At 40.4% G+C, this 12356-nt stretch overlaps 1 protein-coding gene across 15 annotated transcripts in view; it reads right to left on the bottom strand.

Moving 5' to 3' along the window:
• Positions 1-7272: 7272 nt before the first annotated feature.
• The window catches only part of RBM47 (RNA binding motif protein 47), a 183741-nt gene continuing 178657 nt past the window's right edge, over positions 7273-12356 (bottom strand). For 7 of the 15 annotated variants that reach the window (XM_049886963.1, XM_049886965.1, XM_049886966.1 and 4 more), the window contains one exon: positions 7275-10010. In XM_049886963.1, the coding sequence (XP_049742920.1) occupies positions 9768-10010 (243 nt within the window). In that variant the 3' untranslated portion in view covers positions 7275-9767. Of the gene's footprint in view, positions 10011-12356 lie in introns of all 15 variants that reach the window. The other 8 variants (XM_049886970.1, XM_049886959.1, XM_049886961.1 and 5 more) reach the window with 2 other exon arrangements.

The following is a 12356-nucleotide window of genomic DNA, read 5'->3' as shown; positions in this document are numbered from 1 at the left end:
GGGGTCACCATGAGTTGGAATTGACAAAGTAACAACTGGTTTGGTTTTTGGTTTTATCAAATTCGTAGAGCTGTTGGAAGGATATAATGGGATACAGCATTTAAAGTATCTGGCACAGACACTGGCACGTTAAACAGTCACAGAATGTTATTTTAGATAGAGTAGCTTTGTGATCTTGGGCAAGTCAAGAATCCTTTTTGGGCCTCAATTTCTTCCTCGATAAAATGGAAATAATGCTCACCATGGTATGTCTAGGCCCCACCACAAAGCCTGAGACATAGTAGATGCTTAATAACAATTTCTTGAATGAATGAATGTTTAAACCAATGAGGAGAAGGAGAAGAAATAGAATGCCTTCTGCAACTATCTCACAAGATGGTTATGGGGCTCAAGCAAGATAGCGGTTAAGAAAGCAATATGTGGACAGTGAAATGTTACTGAAAGGTAAGCTATTATTATTAATAATAATATGATTAATGTTTTAGAATAAAGGAGATTTCTTGGTTGAAATGTCTTTCCAGTATTCTATACAGTAATACCCATATACCCATTGCCGTCGAGTTGATTCTAACTCATAGTGACCCTATAGGACAGAGTAGAACTGCCCCAAGGAGTGCCTGTGAATTCAAACTGCCAATCTTTTGGTTAGCAGCTGTAGCTCTTAACCACTACGCCACCAGGGCTTCCTTTTTATACATTATGTCCCATAATTGGACACTGGTCATTAACATTATTCAGTGAACTTTCCAGGGGACCAATTACTAGCCCCCCGGCAGACAACTCAGAATTCTTTTGTGGTACCATGTCATGGGCATGCCAAGGACCTTCTGACCCTTGAAGTCATTCTCTTTGATGAGCTATGGCCTTAAATCCATAATTAGGACTTTATTTCTCAGCTTATTGGACAGGAGATTTGTCCTCACTGAAAACACATAGCTCACCTCAGTGTGAATTAGTTTATACCTTCCCTTACTGGGTGCAAAATTACATAAAGTGCAGAGTGCAAGTTATTTGGAGGCTATGGGGAAAAAAGAAAATGTAGATAGGTCATCCTACAGGACCTGGAAACTCCAAAAGCTTGTGCATGCCATGTTCTGCTATCACCTACATGCATGTTGATTTCTCTTCTTTCCACTTGCTCCAGTGGCCTGTATGGTGAAAGGACTGTGTTAGGAGATTATTGTAACTTCTAGAACAAACAAATGAGTTTAAGCCCTTACTAAATGGTTAAATTATAATACCCTCCCCCTTCAACTTCTTCTGTGAAAGCTGAGTGGTAAACGACTTGGCTCTGGGGTTACATGACCTGAAGTCAAACCCAAGCTTTTTCACATACTAGGTATGTGGTCTTGGGCAAGTTATTAAACCTCCTTCTGTCTCCTTGATTTTTAAATGCAAAACAGGGACAATAACAGTACTCACCTCAAATATTAAAAAATGATCCACTGAAAACTAATTTATGCTGTTAGACATCACGATACTGGTTGCCATTGTTGAGAGGGCAGTGAGTGACTGCAAAGACCAGTTGGGAAGCTTCTGAAATGCTGGTCATGTTCTATGTCTTCATCTGACTGCTGGTTACATGGATGTGCTCAGTTTGTGAAAATTTATCAAGCTATATATGACACACGCATTTTTCTGTATCTACATTATTTTTTTAATAAAAGTTCAAAAACACCGTCCATGGCCATCCAAGGCATAAAAATCAGTGTCTATTCTCCTGAAGCAACAGAGGAAGAAGGAAAGTCAGGAATAGAAGGGAGAAATGGAATGTGTGGTTGATTACCTCCATGAACAGCTGCCTACTTTGCCATGAGACTAGAACTGGACGGTGCCCAGCTACCATTACTGAACGTTTTGATAAGGATTCTGTGGAAGAATCCTTATTAAAAGGGGGAAGATGCAGAACAGAATTTCAAATTCTTATGGACTCAATACTTTCTGGAGCCATGGAGGCTGGATGAACCCCCAAAACTATTGTTCTGAGATAATCTTTAAGACTTAAATCAAAAATATCCTCTGAAGTCTTCTTAAAACCAAACAGTAGTTTAGCTTAACTAGTAAAAAAATGCCTTCCTTGAGCACTATGCTCTTTTAAGAACTAGCTATATGGGATCAAATTAACAACAACTTGAAAGATTAGAGAGAAATCTTACGGGGCCGATAATGTTAACGGAGGAGGAACAACTCACAAAAGGAGGGTGAGAATGGTTGTACCACTCCAAGAATGTAATCAATGTCACTGAATGGTACATGTAGAAACAGTTGAATTGATGTATGTTCTGCTGTATATATTCTCAACAATAAAAAATAAGTTATAAAAAATTCATGTAAATTCTTGACATATTTCAGTGTTTAACTGGCATAAGGTCAGCTATTATCCTTATCTCCTGCTGAGTGATCACTCTCTTAGGCTATAAAATTATTCACAAGCATAAGGAAAATGAGGAAAAAGAAAATGAAATGCTCGCTGAGGGAAAGCCTTGACTGAGCACTCAATGAGTTGGACATTTGTACTTGAGGGCTGGGAAATTATACTGAATAGATCTTTGATATTCTCTTCTGCTCAAAAAAGATTCCTTCTAGAAATACTAGGGGTGGCACATACAGTTAAGTGGTCAGGTGGAAGGCTGCTCATTCATACCTGCCCAAAGGCACCTTAGAAGACAGGCATGGCGATCTGCTTCCAAAAGGTCACAGCCTTGAAAACTCTATGGAGCGGTTCTACTCTGCACACATGGGGTCTTCATGAGTCAAAATCAACTCAACAGCAAATAACAACAGCAATGCTAAAGAACTTTGAGAATCAGTTGCATTTCCAGAATTTCTCTTTTTAGGACAGCATCTTACAGAAATGGGAGATTAGGGGCTTTTCTGGAAGCTGAATTGGCATAGCACTTTACATTGAGAAAGAGTCAAACAGCCATATTTGAATTGGGATGGCAATGAAGGATGGTGAGGCTGATAGACATGATACCGTGCCCTGGTGACACCACAGTTTGGAACAAAGGTCCTTAAAAAGGAGAATAATCTCAGCAAAACTGAACTAGTTTGGCCCCATGTTATCATAATACCATAAGCTCAAAATGTCTTGACCCAGTACCCCCAGCAAGGTCATCTCAGAAACAGTTGGGCTTCAGCGACACGTCTTTCCTGCCTCAGAATGACTAAGGCCTATTTAAACCAAATGGTTGGTTAATCATTAATGAAGACTTTTGACAAACAAAGTAGAGCAAGCCAAGAAATAAGGGTGGCTAAAAATTAGCTCAGGTAAGGTCATATTTCTTGCAAATATGAGGTTTGCTGTTGCCTTTGATTGGGAGTAGAATGAAGCCCAGAGTGGAGTTGCATGGAAATATGATTCTATTGAGGTAGTCAATGCGACTGTGAAGATTTTACTTGGGACCCTCATCCATGGTCACAATCATCTGGAGGACTATAGGCCTCCAACACTTTTGTGAGAACTTTGCATTCCTGTCCCACAGAGGGTTTACCTAGGGAGAATGGGGACACCCTCAGAGATACTTGCAGGAGCTGTATGACCCAGAAAAGAAGGATGAAATGTCCCAGAGGCTGGGACCCAGGCCTGTAGAAGGAAGAAGCAGGCAGCCCTCAGAGTCTTGGCAAACTCTCCCAAGCATGATTAGGGTTGGTGGGCATCACTTGGGGCCAGAAAGGACTCAGGGAGAGAGTAACCCACTAGGGGGAGCTCTCAGGTGCACCATGCTGCTGACTGCTAAAGGCAACCCATCAGCTTCTATAGCTTAGATAAAGGTAGAGCGCTACCATTTTCTGAAAGAATTCAAAGTCCTAAGGAGGAAGGATTTAGGCTTCTCTCCATTTGGTTATTGGCTCCCAACTTCCTTGTTACAGGGACCAAATCTCTTCCTTTCACAGTGAACATAGGGCCAGGAACCATGTTTAAGGTGGAACCGGAACAAAGGTTGAGCTCTTCACACACTATTTCTCTTCTGAGGCAGCCACACTTAACTTCTTTCAGGTCCATGAATATACCACATTCTCTTTCTCTTGGGCCTGGGCACCACTTGTTCTCTGTTCTCTTTCCTCTTGCTTACCTGCCTGACTCCTACTCATCCTGTAAACCTCTGCTCAGATGCTACTTCCTCCTGAAAGCCTTCATTCACTCTTTGACCCTTAACCCCCTCTCCAAGTCTGAGTGGGCACCCCTCCAATATCACAGCCCTTGCTTCACTGTCTGAATCATGCCTGGTAGTTTAGGAGGGCAGAGATGGTTGATTTTATTGATCATTGTCCCCCTCAGTGCCTCGCACATAGTTGACACTCAAGTATTTGTTGAATAAATGGGTGAACAAAAGAATAAGGATGCTTAAAATGGAAAGGCTTGAAGGAATTAATATAGTGATACACATTCACACTACAGTTTAGAAAGGTGGAAGGAAGTGTTTCTTGAAGTGCCTACAATACACTAGACTTTTTTAGATTAACTCATCTGGTCTTCACAATAACTCCATGAGGTCAGGTTTTTATCTCTAATTCACCAGTTAAGAAACCTGTGCCCAAAGATGTGAGTTATCTTTTTTAAGGTCACACAGCTGGCAAGTAGCAAAGCTATGGTTCTATCCCTAAGCATTCTGACCATAAACCCAGCCTTGTTCCACTAGTCCACAGTGCTTGTTCATTGTGGTGTTTGGACGATCATTCTTTTCAGGTTTATGGTGTGAGGTGTTAAGAAATAGGAATACCAGGTATCTAGAAAGGGGAGAGAGTCCCTGGGTATACAAACGGTTAACACTTTCAGCTGCTCACCAAAAACTGGAGGTTTGAGTCCACGTAGAGACACCTCAGAAGAAAACCTTGATTTGCTTCTGAAAAAATCAGCCATTGAAAACCCCAAGGAGCACAGTTCTACTCTGACACACACAAGGTTGCCATGACTTGGAATCAACTCAGTGGGAACTGGTGTAGAGGAAGGGGTACAGACTAATGAGGGAAAGAGGAGAAAGAAAAGGCTGGAGGTGCATCTAGTCCAGCAGCTTAGAACTTGGAATTGAAGCAAAATATTTTGTCCCAGCTGCTTTGATGCTGTGGACGTTTCCTATGTCTCATCCTATACTTAAACTTAGTCCCACCTTTGACCTTGGGAGGTCACGGATGGTGGATGTGACAAGGAAGATGCAGGGCAAGGACAAGGTAAGATATCTGTGTCATATTACTTTTTTAAAAAGCTGAAGATGTACTTTTGGTGGGGGTGGCAGGGGAAAAAGTCATGATGTCATTTCATCAAAACAGCCATGCCAAAATGTCATACTTGGTATGTATTTTTTTTTAAAACAAAGTTGGATATAAAGGCTGAGTGCCCCAAAGACTTTACAATAAACACTGCTTAATAATTGGGATAATATCACTTGTATTCCTTTTGAATAGTCAAGTATCCTTGGTGCCCTTGAAAGAGGATCTAGTAAACCAGTAAAATCAATTATACCTAACAGTGTACCCAGCATAGTGCATGTCATGTAACAGCAACCCAAAAATGTTGAACTGTACATAGGATTACCCTTCACAAGAAAAGAAAAATCAGAACAATGTTTTTTTAATTTTCTGCACTGTAGTCATTAGTTTTTTACTTTCAACTCAGTAAGTCCTTAGGTTATTATGACAAATATTTTTGGAATTAAAAAAAAATGGGGCACCTATTCCAGGTGACTAACCAGAATAGTTGACTCCCTGTGATAGTCCTGCAGCCTCCTCCATAATCTTTGCGTAGCCTTGCAGATAGAATTCTTTATACATTTTTACTGGCCCTACTTACAGCTGCTATGTCTTCCTGGCTGAGTAGGCTTTTTCAGTCACACAGTTCCCATTCCCTGAGTAAAAATGTTGCTTATGACAATACACTGAAAGCCACCAGAAAAGAAACTACACTGGTAAAAAATGTTTGGCTTTTCTTTCACTTGGGCTTTGAAATTGGCCCTTGGCATGACTGGTTTTATCCGTTTCCAGGGGCAGTGTGGTGCTCGAAAGAACCTGGAAATTTAAGCCCTGAGCACAGGTTTGAGTCCTGGTTCTTACCTGTGTGACCGTGGCCAGTTGCATATCTGACTTAACTACATTGCAGAGTTACTGTTAGGTCCACCGGAGATTATGGAAGCCAGAGGCTTATGAACCACAGAAACACAGCATTTATCCCACCCAGCATACTTCTTACCTGTTCATCTTATCTGTGTTCTCCCATTAGAATATTTAAGTCTGCGAGTACAGGATTTTGTTGGTTTTGTTCCTGTTTTGGCTGTAGCACCTAGAATGAGGTCTGGCACCACGTGTTTTGCATGATTGTTAATTCTTTTTTTCAACTTGGTCAACCTAACTTTGAATGTGACCCTGAAACTTGAAGGGTGTCTGTACTTTTAACATAAAGGAACCAGCAGGTCTTGTTGCCCTTAAAACCAGTGCCCAGTGATCTGTCATCTTGGGAAGCTTCCCAGCCTGTTCTGCTTCTAAAAAGGCCTTTATCCTTTTAAGAGGAAGCAGGAAGTTAGAATTCCAAGAAACACAGATCAGAAGGCCATTACCCAGGCTCAAGATTAAGAAGGTAAATTCTTAATCTTAGTCTTAATCATTGGCAAAGGCAAGTTAGGCAATTTTTACAAGTAATTCCATTAAGAACCCACCACTTTCCTTTGAATTCTTTGATTGACTTTGCTGATGGATATTATTTGTCTCAAGTTATGGGGTGAGCTTTAGAAAAAAAAGGGAAGGAAATGTTCTGTCTAACCTTGCTATGCACTGTGAAAAGGAGAGACAGAAGGCTTTGGTTTCAGGTGCAGTGACCAACATCAAGGTCACCCCAGCACTTTTATGAGACCACCAAAGAACTCAAGGTTACAACAACTGCCTCCATGTAGAGTTCTGGGTATAAAGCTCCTGGGAAGATAAGAAACTTCAGTACTGAGAGCAATGACAGACTTAGCTGCATCCTATCCCAATTCAGATGCTGAGTCCTATTTGGTTGTTCGACTTTCTATCATCTGAGCTGAAGTTTAAGGGTACTGAGAATTCACAATTCAATTACTTACCTCATCTTCAACAGTAATTCCAAAGCAAAGAGATAACAACTTGTCAGTTTCTCTAACTAAAAATACTGCATTAGTGAATCCCCTCCATTCTGTAAGGGTTTTCCTGATTTTGTTACACAGAAAATCAGTATAAAGAAAACACAATTTAAAATAAGGTCTTCAAATTGCTTTAAAGAATGCTTTATTTACTACATCCTAAGAATGTACTGTAAGTAGAGAAAGACCTAAATAAATTTAAAGGCTTTTCAAGTACAAAGCATCTAAAGATAACTAAACTACTAGCATGTTTGAGACCAGGGAACACTAAAACTTTTTTTTTTTTTTCACATTTATAGTTTGTTCTTAACCCTAAAAAAAAAAAATAGAGTTCACATTTCAAGTTATAAACTTACCTCAGTAGTGTACGTGAAATGGTTTTGAAATAATAGGTACAGACAGACCACAGATGGGAGGCTCATTGATACTTAACTGGCTATATCACCAACATTTGTTTTTAAGGTAGTTTGGTAGTTGCCATGTTAAGGTACCATTTTTTTTTTCTTGCAAATAATTTACAAGCATATGTAAAATACAGTAAGAACACTGGGTCTGATTCTCATCTAGTGAACTCTGTGCTAATCCCTCACTGGAAGGAGGGTACTTCTTTCACACAAAGTCAAGGGATGAGGATCTGATCCAAATTGCATTCTGTTGGATGACTCATTCCAACAGATTTGAGTTTGGATGCAGCTTTTGGGTACACATTCGGAACATTGCACCATTACTGTGTGTCACTGAAGAACGATGGAAAGGATTGGTAGGAATGTTTAAAGGCCTTACTAGGCACGCAATACATTTTATAGAATAGTTAAATAAATATTGCTTATATATAAAAAATTCATCTCATCCCAAGATGGGGGGGGAGGGGGGTGAGGGACATTTGGGAATCTCTTAATTTAAATTTTAAAACAAAAGTAAAATATTTGCTAAGGGCATGATCCTATTACTAATCCACAAATAAGAATTTCAGCTGTCAGCAAAAATCCAGTGAGTGGGAAGATTCAATGGATCGCAAACATGACATAAAAATACAGTGGTATATTTGCTACCTATTGCACACCTCACTTCCTTGATAGAGCCTTTAAAAAAAAATTCCGAGATGATGTATTTCATAAAGTAGATGGCGATCTTCATATTTTACTGTATTTTACATTCATTCTGCTAAACAAAAGCCTTTAAACAGGCCACAAAACACTGCAACATGCATATACTTCCTAATAAAACAAACCTTTTTAATAACAGTGAAATAAAATGATCTTATTTTTGCAAACAACTACATACCATGAACTTCTGCAACATAAAATGACTTAAAAAACTGAGTATTAGAAGATTATCTACAAACTCTCTCTTAACTCCTGCTGGCCTCTCCTCCTCCCCCTGGGTGTGCACAGCTGAATCAGCTCACCTGGCAGGTGCACAGCAACGGAGGAAAGGCCTGCTTGATAAACATGTCTCCAACACCCCTAACCACCACAGACATTTTGCATGAAACATGATAAGGCAACTAGAAGCATAGCTTTCTGCTGGCAAGAGTCTCTGGGAGCGGCAGCGGGGCGGGGGGGGGGGGGCGTGGTCTTGTCTACAATAACATATATTCTCTGTCCTTACAACTCATACTTCAAAAATAAAATAAAAGCATTAGAAAGGAAACTAAAGTTTTCCCTCAGACCATTAAATAGCTATGCAAACCTTGTGCTTACACACACACTGCTATTGACAACAGCATGCACAGAAGATAATACCTCCCCAGCCAACAAACAATGAAACAAAAATCAAAAAACCCCGACGAAAGCCCAGGAAGAAGTAGAAAAGTCATCATCTGTTTGTTTTTTGTCTTTCCCCTCCTCTATCAGAATAATTCATCTGTCCTACACTTGCCAAACATCAGAGTTGGACTGAGCGTTGGAAGGACCGGGGCGCAAAGCCCCATGGAGAATGAGAAGAGGCCCAGGGTAATGGTGACAGGTAAAAGCTTTCCAGTTTTTGAACTCTGAAGTCTGACAAGTCTTTTTAATCTTGGGCTTCAGGAGAGGCTGAGTGTTTAATTTCTCTTAAAAAACAGAACCATCATGGATAACACACAACGGTAACCCCATCAACCCTTCAGGCCAGCAGAAATGCAGAGGTTTTACGCATTTTAAAATTGCACTTTCCAGTATAACTTTTAAAATAACTTCTTTTTTTATGTAGTAGTTTTAAAGCACTATTGTTTGTATCTTTAAATAGCTAATATATTTTTCAAAACAGTTTCCTAGCTGCTCAACTGTGCTTTTTAATATAAAGTTGATATATTATTGAAGGTACTACAAAATAGAAATCTCTGGAGTGCAGAAGTTAAGAAAATAACCTTCATACTGAAAATATATCCTTAAAAAAAACAACAAACCTCTATACAAATGTACTACAGTAGACAAACTTTTCAGAGATGGTATTAAGGCACGTGCCATGCAAGTCCCTTAGAAATGTATGAACACAGGCCTGCTAACTTTAAAATAGTCTTTAAAAAACTAATGAAAACTTCATGTATATAAAATATTTCAGTATGATATTTGATAACATTCTTCACTTTCAGTAGGTTTCATAGGTGTGCTAATCCAACACGGTCTTTCTTCATAAATAGTAAAGCGTTCCTTCAGTCGTATCTCTGGTTGGTCTCTGCTCTCGTCACCAGTCTCAGTATGTCTGGTAGACATCATGAATGGGAACCTGAATAGCAGCAGCAGGGAAGGCCTGAGGTATATAGCCTGCATATCCTCCATAGACGGCAGCGGTGGCTGCCGCGTTCTTCTGTAGTGTGGCGATCGTGGCTGTGGCTGGAGCAGCAGCAAATGGGACGTAACTGGCACCGTAGATCCCGGCAGTGGGAATTCTCTGAACGTTTGGAGCCACCGTGTATACTGGAGTTATTGGGCGGCCCTGAAGAAAGAGAGAACACATACATCCATGTGCCCATCCTGTTTAGTCATCCACTCAACAAATGTCTTGCAGGGGATGGGAGCACAAAGATGGAAAAGCCAAGATTTTCATTTTCAAGAGACAGATTAAAAAAACAAATAAACAAACAAACCCATTCCCGTCGAGTCCATTCTGACTCATAGCGACCCTACAGGACAGAGTAGAACTGCCCATAGAGTTTCCAAGGAGCGCCTGGCAGATTTGAACTGCCAACCCTTTGGTTAGCAGCCGTAGCACTTAACCACTAAGCCACCAGGGTTTCCAAGAGACAGACAGGAAAGCAAATAATTATCGTACAGGAGGATTTGTTATTGTGAGCTGCCTCATGGCAACTCCATGCACAATGTAATGATTGGCTGCGGATCAGACTGCTGTGATTCATAGGGCTTTCATTGGCTTATTTTCACAAGTGGATGGCCAGGACTTTCTTCCTAGTCTGGTCTTAGCCTGGAAGCTATGCTGAAACCTGTTCAGAATCACAGCAACACACAAACCACCACTGATGTGGCTGCAGAAGAGGTGCACTGCCTGGGAATTGAACCTGGGTCTCCACGTGGAAGGAGAGAATTCCTACCACTGAACCACCAAACACCAAAGGAGTGGGATATGTCCCATGAAAGGGTAAGATGGAGTCGTATCCTCAAGGCACTTAACTCATTCGAATCCAATTACAACTGGAATACTGAGAGAACATTTACATACTCCGGAATCTTCTACCCAGCATTGCACTCAATGAGTATATGCCCCAGAGTGAGCTAGAGAAGGGAGTTGAGAATCTACCATTCAGTTATCTCACAGTGGTAAACACAGCCCCTAAATACATGCCAGCTGCTTAACACATACTTAGCTGAAGGAACTAGAGAGGAAAACAGACTGTGCTAACTTAATGGAACAAAATATATCAGTCTACAAGAGGGACAGTATCATAAAGGATTTTCTGATCATACACATTTTCTGCCAATGTGATAGTTCCAATCATCTCCCACGTAAAAAAAAAAGATAAGGCACCACTATATATAAAAAAGGGTTGTGGAAGCTTAGAGAAGGGATCAACTAACTTGCAGAGTTAGAAAAAGCAACTCAAAAGTGAGGGCATTTGAGCTGGGTTTTGAAGGATGAGGAGGAGTTTTTCAAATGAGGAGGAGGTGGGGAAGGACAAGCTAAGTAAAAACTGCCGCCTCACTGTAGATGGCCAACACTGGCTCTGTTGAAGTCCCTGCTACTTCCTTCTCTCTACTAGACAGTGTACGAGTCTGTGTTTTCAGAACAAATAGGAGGAGGGGGAAGATTGTGGTTCAGTATTTCCCGAAGTGTTTGCCATGGAACAAATTCAGTGAGCTACTTCATGGGAAAGGAGATTTTCAGTAAACTAAAACATACATTTAACAAACTATCTGGTGCACCTTATATTCCACAGAATGCCCCGCAGTAAGGGCTACTGTGGTTTCTGCATCTTAACGAATCTTCAAAATATACAATTCAAGATATGTAAATGGATGATTAGACTGAAATAATTAATTCTTCCTGAACTTTAAACAAAGGGATTAGTTACCATACCTCAAACGAAATCTGCAAATCAAAGAGTCACAAAATTATGTTCAACAGAAGGAACCTTAGAACCTTCAGCTACAGTCAAAATAATATACTACTACTACTAACAATAACTAATCATAACTGAGAGATTACTGTCTGCCAGGCACTACTCTAAGTGCTTATTTGTATGACATTATTGAATCAACACAACCACTAATGAAGGTGGTATTATGACTACATGGAGAGGTTCACATGGGTAAAATGGCATGCTCAAGGTGACACAGCTTTTAAGCAATGGAAGCCCACACTTTGACTTGGGGTCCCAAACTTTAAGCCCTACATTATCTTGAATATCTCATCAGCAACCTTTACAACCAAGGAGAGAAGCTTCAGAATTGGGAACACTGTGGCTTATAGCAAGACACAAGCAATCTTTTCCAAGTGTATAACCCATTGCCATCAAAATAATTCCAACTCATGGCAATCCCATGTGCTACAGAGTAGGACTGATTCATAAGGTTTTTTTTTTTTTTTTTGGCTGTAATCTTTACGAAGGCAGATCACGAGGCCTTTCTTCCGTGGCACCACTGGGTGGGTTCGTACTGCCAATCTTTAGGTTAATGGTTGAGTGCAAACCCTTTGCGTCACCCACGGACCCCCTCCAAGTATATGGACATATGTAATTATGCATCGATATTAGGTAGTAGTAATTGCACAAAGGAGGAAATCACAGGAAGGCGACATCTGAAAGAAACTCAGCCCAACCCTGGGGTT

Source organism: Elephas maximus, chromosome 5 (assembly GCF_024166365.1).
Source record: "Elephas maximus indicus isolate mEleMax1 chromosome 5, mEleMax1 primary haplotype, whole genome shotgun sequence".
Lineage (NCBI taxonomy): Eukaryota > Metazoa > Chordata > Mammalia > Proboscidea > Elephantidae > Elephas > Elephas maximus.
The sequence above is the reverse complement of the archived record's forward strand: the minus strand, read 5'-3'. Positions and strand labels throughout refer to the sequence as shown.